Raw genomic sequence first — 17,888 nt, 5'->3', positions numbered from 1 at the left:
GGAAATGCAGTGATCAAAGTTATATCTCAGAAGGTATCCTGTTGGGTTTTAAGCAGCTGGGCATTCATATGTGATATGTAAATACCAATTTAATTAGGCATTCATTTTGAAATATTAGCACTGACACTAAGAAATTGTTCTCTTTTTCACATAAAGTTTTGTTGGAAGTTGGGTTGGCACACTCACTGGCTCTTCCAAGGCATATTATGTTTTTGAGTTTTTTTTTATAATGGTGTTCCACCAGACTTATAATATATAGTTGACTGTTGCATTCAGTGGCATGTAAAATGATTTAGCAAAGTATCTGTTCAGTGATTTTTGTCCTGTGTAGCACTGTGCCTGAAAGTCATTATGGTTTTATTATTCTCGTGTTGTAGACTGCTTCAGATGGTGTAATCCTGGCAGTGAAATGCAATAAATGTGTACTATCCATCTGGGAATGGGTGTAGCCCTGGTGCAAATGAGAAAACAATGCATGCATGTTTGCCAGGACTAATAGAAGTGCTAAAATCCAAGTGGTGTCCCTTCTCCCATTTCTAATAAATCTGTATACCTGTCATCCTTTAGTTGGCAGAAGTGTACAGTGAGAGGAAGGGAGGCTCTGCAGAGCTCTTTGGCGAGTGCTGGCTTAGAAAAACTGGTTTTGGACTTTAATACTATCTGTGCTGATACCATGGGAAAAGCTGGGTTGTTCTCATATTGCTCTATTTTTCTAAAGATTCACCAATTCTATTACAAGGGATGTGCAGACACAGAATGAATATCCTTAATTTCACATGTCATACTAGCCATTTTTGTGAGGGGAGTAATCCTCTTTGGGGATTACATAAGCATTGATGTTTCCACCTTTTGACCTCTCCTTTCCACTGCTGCAGTCTAGATATAAAATGACTGAAATAAAAGATAGAAAACTCTTAAAAGAAGAGGTTATTCCTAAGGGAGATTTTAATTTTTTAGTTCCTCCAACAAATGGTAATTGTATAAAGAATGGAAATTATTTTTTTTTACTTGAATTCTTTCAAGAACTTTATGATTACTGAAACTTATAACTGAGAGAGAGAAGAGCAAACTGTATGAAGATAAACAATGTTGCTGTTAATATCAATAGCAATAGCAGTTGTGGGCTTTTTCCAATTAGCATTATTTTAATACCAGAAGAATCATAGACTATATGAAACACCCAGCCTACCAGGTGTGCTCACACACTACTGAAGATACAGTCTCTTCTGGAAAAAAATACAATGCAGTTGATACACTTGCACAGTTCTTTCCTAGCTGTTTCACCCTTTTGGTTCCTCTGGTACAAAGCTGTCTAATCCTCTTGGGTGGCCAAGTGGTAATATTTTTAACACAGGCAGTGCTTAGCCAGTGCTATTACAGAGAGAAAGTGAGCAGATAAAAGGAAGCCTGAGTAATTTTTAAAAAATAAAAAGTTATGTAGGGGATTGAGATAAATGTCTACCACTGGAATTAACAGACAATATGTGTCTAAATCCCCTAGACTGCTTTGGAGAATTTCAGGCACAAAAAGAAAGCAGCAGTCTGTAGCTTTAAGGATTAATAGCTCAGAAAGGCAGAAAGTTTTCATTATTTCAGGGAGTATAGTTTCTCAGGGATATAAACACATAAAATCAACACATGCACATGGTGAAACATAATCTGTAGGACAATTTTAGCACTGCTTCAGTTGCAGGAATTCCTTCTAAAGCCAAATACTAACGTAAAAGAAAAAAGTGGGACATACTTATATTTACAGACAATTTTTCTATGTCAAAACGAAACAGGAATAAAGTCTTGAAATATATTACCCATCTGCAAAGTAAAACTTGAGAGTTTTTTATAATGACTAATGAAATATGTGGTCAGTGCAATTATTATTACACCAAGCACAGTCTTTAACAAACCAGAAAAGGAGCATCTTGGTGGCGAGTACATTCAGAGATCAAAATGAAGGTGTATCAATAAAACAGGATACCAATTTTGAGGTATGTGGAAGAATATTTTCAATGTGAAAATTTAACCAGGCATAATTTATGACTATGTATCTTGACTTTGGTGTATATTCTGGTTTTGAAAAAGATTTACAGCTTATATACAAAGCAGAACTCATTTTGGAAGAGGCTTCTTCAGTTAAACACAGACATTTGTTCATCTCACTGTTCTGCATCAAGATGTCCTCACATAAGGAGGACGCTGGTATTGGAATCTGAAGGAGAAGAACATGACTGCCATGAAAAATTAGATGCATATCTGCACAGAGATATCTTCTTTGTTCATGTGCTTATTTGATGCATCCATGAAAAATAGGATTGGCCCTTCTGGAACAATATCTATGGAGACAGCTAATATGTGTAAGTCTTTTGGAAAGACTGGACAAATTAACATTTTCCACATCACTGCCAGAGTGTCCCATTGGCTAAGATCGAGTTCTGCCCTGCACAATGACCTGTGACACCAGCCAGGGATCACTGCGTGTCCCCCACCTGACAGCCATAATCCACACTCCAAGCACAGTGTGCTACCTGACAGCAGTGGGGCACTTTGTCAGCTCTGGATCTGCACCCACCTACCACCTTCTGCTGAGCTCAGCTGCTACATGGGACTGGAAGGGTTGCTGTTTCGGAGAAGTCATTGCTTCCCAAAACATTTTGTCCCGTCAGATCATAACCACGGTAGTCTCACGATATCCTGAACGTCCTGCAGGCAGAAGGAGCAACATGTGAAAAGCGTGGCCATTGAGTTAGGCTTTGCTTCCTCTCATTGCCTCTCTAAGAGGTTTATTTTCAAAGAACAGTCTTTTTGTAATTATTCTTGATGTGAACTTGAATATTAAAGCTGCTTAGAAATATGAAATAATAAAACTAGGGAAACACTTTCCTCATCAATCTTAGCTGGAGTTTTCCCTGAACTAATAAGGTTTGAGACATGCCTTTGGAAGCAGTGTAAACTCTTTATTTCCCATTAGGTATTAACTTTCACTGGGAGCTCTGTTATTTTTCTTTGCCACTTAATTTGTGTTTAACCAAATTTGTGCAAAAATGTAGAATAAGAAAAAGGGAGACTTTCTGACTCTCCCAGCTCTATTCTGAAGAAAATTGCCTGCTTATTAAGAAATCTCTCACATTATAACTCTTCAAACCAGAAGTTCTTTCTGCAACCTCTTGTAATTTTTTTTTATTTTAATGCCTTGGATTGAAAAAATTACATGGTTTAAAATTACAAGAGTGATCCTGTAAAAGATTATCTTTTTATATGTAGTCTGGCATTAGTACTTCTTCTCAGATGGTAAGAATAAAAGTGGCAAGTTCTTTTTAGTTTTCACCTTGGTCAATTGGCTATTAACACATTAAATCTCCTGAGCCTGTAAAAAGTTATATGCAAAATGTCCTCGAGTTAACAATGTCAAGCATCCAAGGTTATGTCCCTTCTGAATAAAATTACCCTCTCAAGAAGACAGGAAATATTAGGATATCTCCTTATTACTGTGTCTATGTGTATGTATTTGACAGCTGAATTTAGGTTGATGGCATTTATCTGCCAGACATTACTGCAATATTGCAATACCTGTTGCTCTGCACTCATAGAATCACAAAAGAGCTCAGGTTGGCAGGGGCCTCTGGGGGTCATCAGGTCCAACCCCCTGCTTAAGCAAGCCACCTAGAGGCAGTTGCCCGGGACCATGTCCAGATGGTTTTCTGAATGTCTCCAAGACTGGAGACTCTACAACCTCTCTGGGCAGCCTGTGCTGGTGTTCAGTCCCCCTCACAAGTGAAGAAGCAATTCCTGCTGTTTTGCAAAAGTCCTGTGTTTCAGTTATTGCCCACTGCCTCTAGTCCTACATCACCTTTGCTGTTACATGTGGTTGGTAACACAGTGTGTCACCACAAGTGGCATTTCCTTAGTTTTGTCAAACCCTTAAAAATAAATTCTTCATTCATATGGCTCTTAAAAAAATATACTATCATGACTTACATAGGCAATAGCTATCTTTTAAAATCAGGAAGCAAGATTTACTTCATTTCTTCTGGCAGCACAATGGCTTACATTGGAACAGATAGCACACCTGCTCTGGGCCTTGCTTGGTCCCTTCTATCACTCAGTCTTCTGTCTCAGTTACTTTACAGACTTTATGAACTCCCTCGCCTGCTTTAATGACAAGATGGCCAACTTCCTTTTCCACACTATTGCTGATACAGGCCAGGATGCCCCTGGCCTTCTTGGCCACCTGGACACACGCTGGATGGTGTTCAGGCACTGTCTAGAAGCACCCCCAGGTCCTTTTTCACTGGGCTGCTTTCCAGCACTCTGCCCCCTGCCTGTGGCACTTCCTGGGGTTGTTGTGATCCAAGGGTAAGAAGCATTTGGTACCCCAGCCTTTTCCTCATCCCCGTCACTGTGTTTCTCCCTGCATCCAATAAAGGATTGAGATTTCCCTTAGCCTTCTTTTTGTTGATACTGTATTTATAGAAACATTTTTGTTGTCTTTTGCAGCAATAGCCTGATTAAGTTCTAGGTGGACTTTGGCCCTTCTGATTTTCTCCCTGAAACCTCAGAACATCCATGTAGTCCTCCTGAGCTCCCTTCTTCTGAAGGGGAGGGAAAAACTCTGTTCATTTTTTCCTGAGCCCCAGCTTTGTTCAGCCAGGCTGCTGCTTTTCCCCACCGGCTCATCTTTTAACATACAGGGATGACTTATTCCTCTCAACAACTAGAACAACCTTTTAAGATTCCCTACTTGAACAATGTCTAGCCTTCCTGGACTTCTTTGCCCTTCAGTACTGTCTCCCAAGGTACTCTGGACCAGTCTCCCTCACAGACCAGAGTCTGTCCTCTGCAGGTCCAAGGCAGCAGCTCTGCTGAGCCTCCTCCTTTCTTATCCTTTGACTGTAATGTGAGGAGCAAGTGCTGCTCTTTTGAGGTCAATATCAATCTCATGAAACTCTGGCATTCCTTGGCTGGTTCTTTCTAGCTCCCTCTCCTTTCTGTTCCGTGTTTGATCATACTCAGCAGGGAATGAGGTGCTCTTTGGTCAGACTGCTGAATGTCCCTGCCTTTGATCCCTAATATACAGGTACAATACCCATGTGAATGGTGTTTATGAGTCATTGGCCTGATCTCTTGAGATAGGCTAGATGCTATCTCGGTCTTTGTTCCTTAGACAAGCAACTGCCTTTATTTTGTTAATTCCTTGCAAGGGAAATCTGACTCTCATAGGAGCAAGAGCTCCATTAAGTAAATTATTAGATAAGGAAACTGAAAACATAAAAGCAACCATTTTAGACACAAGGTCAGTGCAGCTGCTTCAAAGAGTAGTACGAGAAAGAGTTTCAAGCTCCTTACCATCCAGACTCTTGAAGATAATGAGTAATTATTTTTTAAAGCAGCAGACATCTAGGTTATCAATCTTCTCTTATCAGGCAAGGACATATTGTGGGTTCCTTGCCAGACTTTTCTGATGACTCTAGTTATTTATGTATTAACTCTTTGAAGCTTCATCAGGCTGTTCCAGGGGAAAGTTTTCCTGGATTACAGTGAAAAGACTTAACTTTCATTTTCTCCAAAATAGTTGTATTATGAATCTTTATGTGATAGGATGCAGAAGGCCACTTATAATATGTGATCAACAAAGTCAATTTTTTAAATAACCAATGCTTTATTCTCTCAGCAGTTCCAATGCTTTGTTCTGTCAGGATTTCTTACCTGAGTAGAAACACCAGAAATGAGACAGCATCAATTGTTATATACATTGGATTGTGTAAGTACATAAATTGTTAATACATTGGAGATGTATTGGCTCTAGAGGACAGAAGACAAAATTAAAGGGACAGGACAAAATTTAAAAAGCAAGACCTTCTGCTGCGAACACTTGTATCACAGACATCAGGCCATCTGTATATGGAATGGGAGCACAGTAGTTCATAGTGCCTTCATGTTCAAGGTAGTCCCTTACTGTAAGCAGTTTTCTTCCCGTGAGATGTGTCACTTTTGTCCCAAATTTTTTCTTTTTTAATTATATTGGTTACAATGTTTGGAAAACTGATAGTGAAAGTTCTCAGATCATTTTGGAAACAAAATACCTACTTGTACTGCAGAACCAAGAATGATGAGGTGCAAGGGCAGTTACTTATCAGTTTTGAGTTCCTGGTCAGGGTAACTTCTGTCAACACTGTTTTATTTTTGTCTAGTTTATTTACTTAACTTTGTATCTTTACCCACTGGATTTTTTTCCTTTCTCTTTAAGCTTGACTAAGGTTGTGGAGCAAGAGAAGAAGCAGTTAATACTCTTCTCTTGTCCCAGCACAAAGATATAGAGAACTTGCTGGTAGTATACAAGATAGGATCATTTCTGAGAACAGTACACCGCAGTCAGGGAGCAGAAAGTCCTTGGGAAGTCTCTTTCTGCTCTAGTCAGAAACTGCAGAGTTAACCAAGGTTTCAGGGCTTTGCTCTCTGTCAGGTCATGTGACTTCTTAGGGCTCCCAATAGAGTTATTTGAGTAAAGTAGATCTGTAATTTTTGAATATAATTTTTTTTTTCTGATAGATATATTACATTGAGTCTGATCAGACAGAGAGAAACATTAATTTTTAATTACTCATGGATCTTTGATTATTCAACATGCAGTTCTCTTTCATGGTCTGCTATTTTACTACTGTTAGCATGGATTCTTTCTAAGCCTTTCCTCATAGACCTCAAGTCTCTCTAATCTTCCTGGTACTCTAGTTTGCTGAGTAATTTAGTTTGCTTTGTCGTGCCTGCTACCCTGATTTAACTTTCATGTTGTAGTTTACGTCTCAGTAGTTCCCTTTAGTATTCAGTAACTCAATAGTCGTTGGGTCACAGTGTTGAACTGTACCAGTATGTAGCAGGCCCAGGACCTGCTAAAGCTCCGTGGAGGGCAGAGGCCTCGAGAGAGGAAATGCCAAGTCACGGTGAAGAAGGCAGAAGCCCCTCTCTTCCCCCCTTCAGACACCAGTTTATCTCTCTGTGAGCCCAAAGGTCACTTCTCCTTAACCCCTGCTCCTGGACAATTTCTGATCCCCTCTAGCCCTATATAATGGGCTGCTTTAGCCCATTCTGGCCAGAAGAGCCGGCGCTGGAGCCCTTCACAGACCCCAGATAAAACCATGACTGCGGAACGCCAGGACGAGTCTTCTCCTCTCTCACGTCTGCTTCCGGGCTGGCCTGCACGGCGCCTTAGCAAGCAAAGAGCTGAGATGGTGAAAGGGCTGAAAATCACTGAAGAGCTGATATCCCTGCGGCTAAGAGCGGCTTGGGTAGACAGTCTGTCCCCAAAGGACTGAGCTACCCAGCCCGTGCCTGCCTGCTCAGGAGCAAGCCAGCCCAAAAGGAAGCCGGAATACCAGTACAATCCAAATTCTAGCCAAAGCGGAAGTATGGGATGAAATATTCTGCAGATACTTCAGGAGCACTGATGTCAATGGCAGGAAAGTGAATCCGTTCAAAATGTCAAGTATATCCAGTTGTTGGTATTTCTTGCATTTTTGGGGGGGATTTATTTTGGTAGTTTTCTTCATTCTCCTTTTATGATGGAAATTTCTTCATTGTTCGGTTTTGTCTCCTGTGTTGCTGCTTCATAGGGAAATAGAGAAAACCATATGAAACAGCAAAAGGAGTTAAGTGAATAAGTGCTTTTAAATTTTTCTGAAAAATTTAAATGAGTTTTATCGAGAGTAATTACTCTTTTCTTGAATTTCAGCCTAATATAATCTTAAATCCCTAGAGGCATTCACTTATACAGACGGTATCTGACAAACAAAAAAATAATTTGCAGATTTACTCTATTTTTCTACCTAATTACTGCAATGAAAATAAAAAGGAAGCTACTAATGAAAGCGGACATAGAGCTCTACTGTGTACCTTCAAAGTGATGTGTAGTAGTTATGCCCCTCAAATTCCACTATTGGTAAAGTGTATTCATGCACAGACTTTGGCTCCTGTGCTTTTCTCTGATAATTTAGCTTCAATCTGATGCAACAACAATGATTTTATTTTATTTTCTAGCTGCTTGTTCTCGCTAAAGTGTTTGCTGTTCCCACAGGAATGCTTTTGCTTTACAAACTGAACAGCTATTCGATCGTTGACACTGCCACTGATTTGTGCAGTAACAGGATGATTAAGTGTATTAGCAGCGTGCCTCATTTACTTACTGATAGGCAACAAACCCTTTGTGTCTTTTTTATGATTTTTCATCTCTTTGCTTTTATACTTCACTGAGCTCATATTAGCAAGTGACCCACAATGTGGAAATGCAGGCACCGCAGGATGGCTTTGGGCAAACGGAAGGATCATCAGTGTACACAAGGCTGAATCAATTTCTCCATTCTCTGCAAGAATGAAATAGCCTTTTGAGGCACCTCCATTTGAGCTTTCCTGAAATCCGCACAGCGCAGCGTAATTGCTTGCAGAGACTTGTCCTAATTGGCAGCTTAAGGAAAGAGGACCAGACAGTTCATACCACTTTCCACATGGAAAGTTCTCCAGAGACCCTTGAAACAATTAAAAGCGTTTCTCTATATCTGCCTGAGGTTCATGACTTGAAACAGCAGATTAAATGATAGCAAATCACACTTTGAGGTGTCTGTGAACTTTTCCCAAGGTGGATGACATCCTCTGGAAAAAGACAGCTTGGGAAGGAGTACACGGGAGAGAGGAGAGGTTTTGTACATAACTTCTCTGTAGTACTCCACCCATTCTTTTATCTGTATGTGTGCATATGTGCATCTGTAAAGCATTAAATCTGGATCTTTCCCCTGTGAAAGCTTTGGAGCTCTGTTTTTTGCTGTTATAATCAAATTAATTGATTTATTACAGATCCCGAAGGTTTGCATGTTGTTTGTTTAATAAGGAGGTTTATATTTTCTCTTTTTTTTCATACTGAATTATTTCAGTGTTTCTCCTACAATGTCTCTTACTCTCCCTAGGCTTAAAAGCAAAACATTCCCTAATTTGTTCCTCTTAAACTTTTGGGTTAGAATGGATGATGAAAGTGCTACATCCCAAGAAGTCTGTTGTAAACCTGGCTTTATGAAACAAGTACTTATGTTTTCTCTTGGTAGGTGGCTAGAAAAAAAAATCAAAGCAAAACTGTTTACTGAGGGTTTAGTATGGAGGTTTTTAAAATATAGTGAATAATCTAAAGGATTATTTTTGATTCTCCTTGGTATTGTATAGACATAGATAAGGGGTTTTTTTCACTCAAAACAAACACCCCCACTGGTTCCCCATGTAGCCCATTCTGGAGATGCTGCATCTCTGATGTACTTCTGCAATGAACAGCAGCATCTTTCAGAATACTCTCAGCTAGCCTGAACTCTCACCTCAACCAGACAGGCTCACTTCTTTTCTCAAAATATTCTCATTGCTATCTTGAACTCTTATGCTGGCAGTCACCTTGTAATCACAGCAGACACAACAGATGTTTCCCCTGGGAGAGATGTACAAAATATAGCATTTTTAAGTGCAAGGAGGTATTGCTCATTTCCCAGCTGCAGGTGAGAATGTGAGAATGAATGTAACTGGCAGGTAAATACATATTTATTGAGCCAGGAAGGTTAGAAATATCCATTTGTTGTTTCCATAGCATCTTTTATATTTAAAATCCCATTAAAATTAATGTATAGGAAAGAAACTTTTTCAAAAAATACTTCCTGTTAAACTTATTGATCCTTAAGATGTTTTAGTTTTTTATCTGATGATCAGCCTACACACTGGTTCTAGAAGGAACTGGAGGAGAGAGCATAGAATAAGATCAATGAAGAGTTCTGCTATCACTTATCTCCCCTAAGCTGTTTGCTTTGCAGCACAAAATGTCAGCACATTTATGTTTTAGACACATTATTGTGTTCAGGGATGCTGAGAACCCCTTGTCCAACTTAACTGACTAGATTGCTTATCATAACTGTTACCACTTTCATCTTCAGCAAAGTCCAGCCAAGAGGCTTTTGTTATGCATAGTTACTACAGAGGAGAGTCAATAAGCAAATGCTCTTTAAATTCTGGTTTGTTTTCTTTTTTCCCAATTTTCACTGAATCATATCACCTGGAATGAATTAGCGCTACAGACATTGCAGCACTGTAGTTCTTGTCTATCTCCACATCTACTGTTTTTATCATAAATATATATTCTGGTTTTTGCTATTCAGGGCATATATCTTATATAAACAGATGGTTTTAAAGTGAGCTCTTCAGCTGTGGTAAGTACAGGCTGTATGTAGGGGTTAAGCATGGTCTGCTTACAGTGAATGTGCTAACCTTTTTTTTTTTTTACTGTGCCTGGCTATGGAGTAATGCTATTGCAATGTAATTATTCTTTACAGTGGGATGTCTTTTTCAAAAGAGAAAAGCCATCTAGATCAGGAAATCCTAGGACTTATCATCGTAGTTTCTGAAATAATTGAAATATTTCAAAAGCAAAGGCCTTCCAGAAATTGTCTTCACCTTCCAGGTACAATGGCAAGATAAGCGTCCATGCCATGGCACTGAAAGGAAGGAGACATTTTGCTTCAATAATTTCCTTTCAGCTGTCAGTACAAGAAGCGTGAATGTGAACTTTATGAAAATTGCAGAGACGAGATCATGAAGTGAAAGGAATGTGTGTGCCTGTGGATGGCTTGTTTTGAAGTGGGCTGTGCTGAGGAGACCTGTACATCTGCAGATGTCCAAACAACTTAACTTTGGCAGTACCCATATACTTTAAATCCACGAGGTCACAGCTGCTGTCCTGTTTACATGTTTTGCAGCTGCTGTAGATGGCAGCAGAATGGAAAACAGGGTAGTATAGCTGGTCTTTTCACCTCTTTATGTGCTGGGAACCCCAAGTTGTACAGCTCTGGATGGATTTCCTAAACACAGCACACTGCACAGATCCCTTGTTCACTGGCATGATAGTCTTTAGAGCTCCTAAAGAGTTTTTTAGAAGTAAACAACTCCATTCATCATTTCTGCTGTCAAATGAAAGGATGTTTACATGAAAACATACTGCTCGCTTTGATACAAAGACAAGGCTGTGTCAGTGGTGTCATGACCAGCTGTCAAGTGGGAGATGCCTACAGGCTTCTCTGATAGAATCAGCCACTGGGTTTATCCTGCAGCCACGTGATACCTGCAGTCAGGCGCAGCACAGGCACACACTGCCCTCAGGTCAGCTCTTGAGGGAATGGCTAACACTTCAATCTACAATAGTATTCCAGTTAGGATCACTACAGCTGCCAAAACCAGGCATGTAGGTATCCTCAGTTTTCCTTCTGAACAAGTTAGCAATCACAAGAGAAATTATAATAGTGTTTTCATGTTTGCAGACTGAACAATTCTAATGGTAACAACAAAGAATACTCAGACCTCTTGAACTTGCTTTGTAATACAAATACATATATTGTTAGTTTAGCAGTAAACAAGCGTCATTAGATGTCACATACAAAATGCTGGTGAAAAGTAAGTTGTCTGCAGACTTGGGCCATGAAAATGTAACCAGGTGTGCTGGGAGACAAGGCAGTTCATCATTTAATTTCTCTGTCTCCATTAAAAAAAAAAATGAGTGCTGATTGCCAAATCAAGCGGTTGCCTGGCATCGTCAATGCAATTATTTCCACTCCTTTGAATTTTGTATCCAGATGCTTCTGTTAGCCCTTACTCCGTTGTAAGCTCAGGTGCCTCACTGCCTGTGGTGGATTGCTCACTTTGCCCCCCTCTCTGTCTCCCCCGTGTCTTCGCAGTGGTCAGTGTACATCCGCGCTGCCGTCCGCAAGGAGAAAGGATTGCCCATCCTGGTGGAGCTGCTCCGGATAGACAACGACCGGGTGGTATGTGCGGTTGCTACAGCTTTACGAAACATGGCCTTAGATGTCAGAAATAAAGAGTTAATAGGTATGTTCTTTCCAAACAATATATATATATATATATATATATACACTGTGGGTTTGGGGATGGTTTTTCTCCAGTTCGCAGCAGAATGAGCACAATGAAAATTATTCTCACATTTCTAGAACAATTTCTTTTTTAATTCTTTCTCTAGTGTGTCATATTCAGATTTTATGTGACAGCTTGCTAGTATATATCAAGGAATTGTTAAATTAATTAAACATCATGCAATGTTTCTTGATCTCTCAGGCTGTAATCTCTGTAAGAAAAGCAATGGCTTTGTTCTGCTTTAGCATTTCATTCTTAGGCTGGCAGTAGCACTTGCATCTTCCAGAGCTAAGATCTAAGCAGAGCAGCACCCCCTCCTGATCCTCAGATTACCTTTTGCAAGTAACTTTGGAGTCGTGAAGTAACAAGTCATAAAAATTTTAAGAAGGTTACAGGAATTTGCTGGGCAGATTAGCAGCTCCAGCAAGAGAACTGGGAGACTCTTGCTTCACACACAAATACGCTGATAAGGAAAAGGACAATAACTTATGTAAATCATTATTGCCCCTGAATTGTGATCATAAAGGAAGCACACATCTGGGGGTTTTATTTTGTTCAGGCTTTTGGTGGGGTTCTTTAGCTGAAATTCATCCAAACACTGTGGGTCATTGAACTTTTATTTTCATGTTCTGTCTTTGAAAAATAATTGCTTCCTTGATTTTTAACTATTTCAACAATCATAACCAAATTATTTCTACTTCTGTACATTAAGAGCATATTTTCTGTTAATTTTTCCAAACTTGTTGATTTGTTATCATTACAACATATTTCTTCTCTGCTTTTAATTACAGAATTATATAAATAGATACTATGCTCATAATTTTTATTATTTGCATCCAGTGCTATCTTAGGGTTAATACTTCTTTACAGCAGTGCTCTGCAAGTTGTTAAGACAAGGCAATCGCTCCTCTCATATTGGGAGGAGTGTCTTATTGTACTAATGTTCCCAGATCTGCAAATTTCATTTAGGAATGTAACACTATACATTTAAAATTGAACTGTTTTACTCTGGTGTGCCATTCAGAATACTGATAAAATTATGGATAGTAAATTTGCACAACCTCAACATTTTAGTATTTTATGAAATTCTTAAATAACACATCATAAAAGCAAAGATAAATTTAAAAAATGTGGGAAGAGTCTGTTGAATATAATAACCTAATATATTTATGTATGTAGCCAGCTAATAATAGCTGTAGAGTGCTGCTCTGCTTTATGTTATTCGTAGGGTCATTCTGAGAAATTGTACTTCATAATTGCAATAGTAATTTGCTGCAGCTTAAAAACAGTCCAAACATGTCAATATGACAGGGGAGTTATGATTGCAATTCTTGGACCATTTCAGCTGTGCTCTTTGTATGTTCCTTTCTTTGGCTTTCATCATTGAACTTCAAAGAAACAGTAATAGCGGTCATTACCACTCTTGTTCTCTAGTATTTCTTAGCAAATAGGGCCTATCATAGAGCTGATTTTTAGAAATGCTAAACATCAGCAGTGGTCAAGGATTTCAACTCATGTTGTAGTCCATCCATTTTTGTGATATTGCACTTTTTTGTATTATATATGTATTGCAGGATGCCTTAGATGTTGTTATGCAAAGGAAGCCTCAAAAGGAGCTTGTGCTTTATCAGGGTAGTTCCTCAAGCATCCTTCTGCCTAGGCAAAATCAACATGCTATTAATCTTTTCTCTTTATGATTTTTGTTAGTGCATAAGGTTCTTGTGGTGACACACTCTGCTTCACAAGCTAGAATTTTCCCCATAAAATAACCTTTCCTAAAGGATAATTTTCCAACTGTAAATATAGTAAAGTTACATAGCTAGAATTGAGTTGGCTGGGGGGTTTTTAATGCCTTTATAAAGCTTTCTTTTCAGTGGTGCTGTCATTCCATTCCTGACTGACATTTTTTTACTGAAATGTGCCAGAGAATGATATATTTAATTCTGCTGCTGCCAAGCAGCCCATAAATCAGTATTGAGGAACCTGGAAAATATATTAGAAAGCTTGCTAAAATCCAGGCTCACCTGTACTGCACTACAAAACAAACAAAAAGACCCTTTTCTCAATGGCCAGAAGTTTCATACTAGACTTCATTGAATTGACCAATCTGTTTTGTTTTTCACACAGATCTATCAACTATGATGTTATATTGCTAAAGCTTGGTGAGAGGCTTCTCTTATAATTTATCTGAGCCATCCCCATAGCAACATTTTCTTTATTTATATTGAGGTCTTCTTCCTCATTTCAGGCATGCTCCATGTCTTTAAAAGGACCTGCTCTTTTCTCCTTCTTCATTGCTTTTTTCATTGTGCTGTGTGTCCCTTGGCTGAGACAGCAGATATATTCATCCTTCTCCTTCCCAAAATTAAACTGCACTCAAAAACACGATACATCTGGCCTGCTTAGTACTGGAATAGCTAATGCAACACCCACTTTTCTCTTCTTGAACACACTGCCTAGGTGCATTCCTGGTCACAGGTTAGACCGCATTAATTTTCACTTGACTTCCAGGACCCTTGTTTGCATAAAGTAATACACAGTCTTTGTTGTTCCCAAGAGAGCACCCCAGGGAAAGGTTTCTCAGCCTTTTCTCTCTCCCAGCTGAGGGAAAGATCCACTACTGATATTGCCTGTTTTGTTCTTCTTTGGTTTCAGTGATCTAGGCTGCACAGCATCCCTGTGTCCCTCTGGTACCATATTTTTCCACTTCTATTCATGTGTTCAGCATTTTGGAAGGCTTCTTTTCCTTCCTTGAAGCAGGTTCTGTCTCTGTTAAACTTCTCCATGATTCCATTAGCTTCTCCCCCCAGCCCCAGTAGCTGTCACTGAGTTGACGAAAATCACTTTTATTTGCTTTTGACTGTTCACTTAGGCAGAAGAAAATCACTTTTATCCCACAGGTCCTCTAAAAGCTATGTTGATGACCTTTGTACAGTTATGTCATTCCTATGTTCTTTCCCTCTTCTTCATCTGTCCCTTTCTCTCAAAAAAAATTGTGAGTAAGGGAAAGTAGAATAACAAACCCAGTATTCTGTGTTCCTCAGAGCTATACTGGCACCTTAGTTTGAGGATATGACATTATTCTCTTTCTGCTGGGAATGCACTTTTTAACTTGAGGATTACCTGCGGACCTCTTGCTTCTGGCAGTGCCAGTCAGGCCAGCACCTCATGCCAAAGTTGTCCCACTGTCTTCCCTACACTGAGTGCACCTTCAAACTTCCATTCTGTAAAGCTACGTCTTGTTGGCATGGTATCAGGAATTGGTAACTCAATACAGTTTCCTTTAATTAGAAGAAACTTGGATCAGCTGGATGGGGCAGAGAAGCTTCAAAGTAAACCCCTCTCCTGTAAACAGCATCTTTTCAGGATGAATTGCTTCCTTGCAATCTGCCCCAGCACCCTCCACACAGTCCTCTGGACTTTTAGGGAACTTTCTGTGGGTTACCTGAGCCTGTGCTGTACACTTGTGTCCTTAGGAGTGTTCCCGCCAGCACTGGTGCAGCAGCCTCCCTTCTCTACCCACTGGGGATGTGAGAAGGTTTCCAAATCAGGATTCCCCATTCAGTCCTGGGAAACGAGCCAGCTTCATCCTTCTTTTTTTTGAAAAACAGACAGCATCTTCCTCTCTGCTGCTATCCATGACCTCTTTAACAAAAGAGATTATGCACTGTACAGTTAATTGAAAAATGATGTCACTTGTTATTCTGCCTAAACAAGCAGGTACAGACTATCCCTGTCTGAAGTTTTTGAAGGATGACTATCCCCAAAATTTGCATTTTCCTTGTCCTTGTGTATGCACAGCATATACCTTTTATTTTAAATGGCAGTTACTGTGGTATTTTAAAGTGCAGTAAATGGTCTTTCAAGCAAGTTACGCTGATTTTTCTAGCTGCCCCAGATGAGAAATTTGTCACTATTCATGTACTGCAAAATATGTAAAATATAGGATTTTTTTCTCTTGAAGGAAAATTTGGAATTTGCATTAGTACTGTTCAGTGGTAAGTCCACAGAGTACAGGCTTTGGAGAGAAAGCAGAGCTGGAGGTAAAATGTATAAAACTTCAATGCACAGTTTTGTGCTTTAAGTCTTTCTGTCACTTTCATTTTATCCTGACAGTGGTTTCTAATGCCATTCTGGGTCAGCGTTGATTAAGAGGAGTATTGTACTAGTAATTGAAAAGAACCATTCTTTCTCTTGGCCTCTTGGTCTGCGCTTTTGCAGTTAAATAAAAGATTTCTTTTTTTTTTCCTTTTTTAGAGCCTGGTAGTATTTTAATCCCTTGGAAAAAAGGAGGACAGTTCCACTTAAAATTTTTGTTGACTTCTTGTACTATGTAGAAAAGAAGTGCTTGCATATCTACACCCTTAAAATGTTTAGAGAATCCAGGTGTCTGTTCAGAGCTCTAGATTCTATGGAGTTTGATGGGATAAGTTGAAATGTTGTTATAATAATTGAAACTTTCTTGTTGCGGCTGTCAATTTAAAAGCTTGATTCAGATAAGTAAAGTTAGTGGTACGATTTCTTCTGCCTTCACAAGGTTTTGAATTAGGTTTTGAAACAGAGCCTGTAGCCAGAGCCATTTTTAAATAATGGTTCCTGAGTTGGGGACTGTGTGTCAGTACAGAATTATCCTCTTCATTGTTCATCCGTCGATAATGCAGTTATACGTGCAAAATTAAAAAATAACACATCAATTAAATTATTACCTAATGGGTGCTGGAAACTGCTTCCTTTTGCTAGGCGTCTAGAAGTTCATTGTCTGTGATAAGATACCTGTATTGGGTGCCCTTATAGGTGACTGAGAGACTCACAGTCAGTGACTTATTTTGTCTAAAATGTGAGAAGATGGAAGTTACCCTGTATTTCCATATCACTATTATTTAGTGATGAAAATCATCTAACAAGTGTGTAAATTGTCAGTGTATGCCTTGTGATCTCATAGCAGTGTGAGTCTGTTTGGGTGCCTGGTTTTTGTTTCAAAGTTTTATTGCTAAACTTGAGAAAGTTTGATAGAATGATATATCAGAAGTTCACAACTCCAATGAATTGTTAGATTTGCAGAATAATTCATGTTGGAAGGAACCTCACAGGATCACCTTGCCTAGCTTTGCCCTCAAAGAAAGGTCAGATATGTTATTTCAAAGTGTGATATCAGTGTTTGGAAAGGCTGCTTTTTAGCTGTGAGTCTGAAAATGGATCAGAATCAAGTATTTGCATTCTCAGAGCAGAACATGGTTCTTCTGGTACATCAGCAGCTACATGGGGTCCTCCTGTCTTAGAGCATGGTTGCATTTTGTTTTAGAATTAATAGTAAATCCAAGTGAAAAGAGTTTCCAGTTTTGTAGTTACAAGAACAACAGCTAAGTCCTAGTAATGTACATTGATAAGGAATGTGGGGATGTACTGGGAGATGATTAAATCAAAAATGCAGCTTTCGTCCCCCTTAAGAGTACCTTCATGCAGCTTTCTCTTATTTTTAGATGTGAGCATTTCTGAATTTCTCACACACGCATCTGCTGACAGTGAGAGACACTGAATTTTTTTATTGAATTTTTAATTGAGGTATAAAGTATGTTAGTCACTGGAATGGTAAAATGACATAAATTTGCAAAGCAGAAGATTCCAGAAAGCACTAATCAGGCATTTGTTCAGAAGAAGGTGAAGACATAATATATCCTCCAATTTTTAAATTTGTGTCAGTTTTTATTGCACTTCATTTTTTGTGTTTGATAGTGGAGCTGGGCAATACAATAAACAGATACCTGAATGAGAACAGCCTGTCATCAAGAAGTTGAAGAAGTTGATTTACAAAATTGAACGTATCATCATGCAGTAGTAACTGGTGCTCCTTACTCTTCATCAGTGAAGAGAAGATGCTATTTAAGTTAGTAAAGGCGTAATTTATAGCACCTGTACAGCAACATCTGAACTCTCTGGTTTTTAGTGCTGTATGAATAAGT

At 39.1% G+C, this 17,888-nt stretch overlaps 1 protein-coding gene across 2 annotated transcripts in view; it reads left to right on the top strand.

Annotated features, from left to right (window-relative positions):
* Window positions 1–17,888, top strand: part of CTNND2 (catenin delta 2) — a gene marked incomplete at both ends in the record, with an annotated part of 515,683 nt that overhangs the window by 435,831 nt on the left and 61,964 nt on the right. Inside the window, one exon of one of the 2 annotated variants that reach the window (XM_084219011.1) lies at window positions 11,736–11,886. In XM_084219011.1, the coding sequence (XP_084075137.1) occupies window positions 11,736–11,886 (151 nt within the window). Of the gene's footprint in view, window positions 1–11,684; window positions 11,887–17,888 lie in introns of both variants that reach the window. The other variant, XM_084219012.1, reaches the window with a different exon arrangement.

The sequence above is a fragment of the Fringilla coelebs genome, assembly GCF_963513975.1.
Source record: "Fringilla coelebs genome assembly, chromosome: 1".
Lineage (NCBI taxonomy): Eukaryota > Metazoa > Chordata > Aves > Passeriformes > Fringillidae > Fringilla > Fringilla coelebs.
Note: the sequence above shows the minus strand (reverse complement) of the source record. Positions and strands in the feature narration are given on the sequence as shown.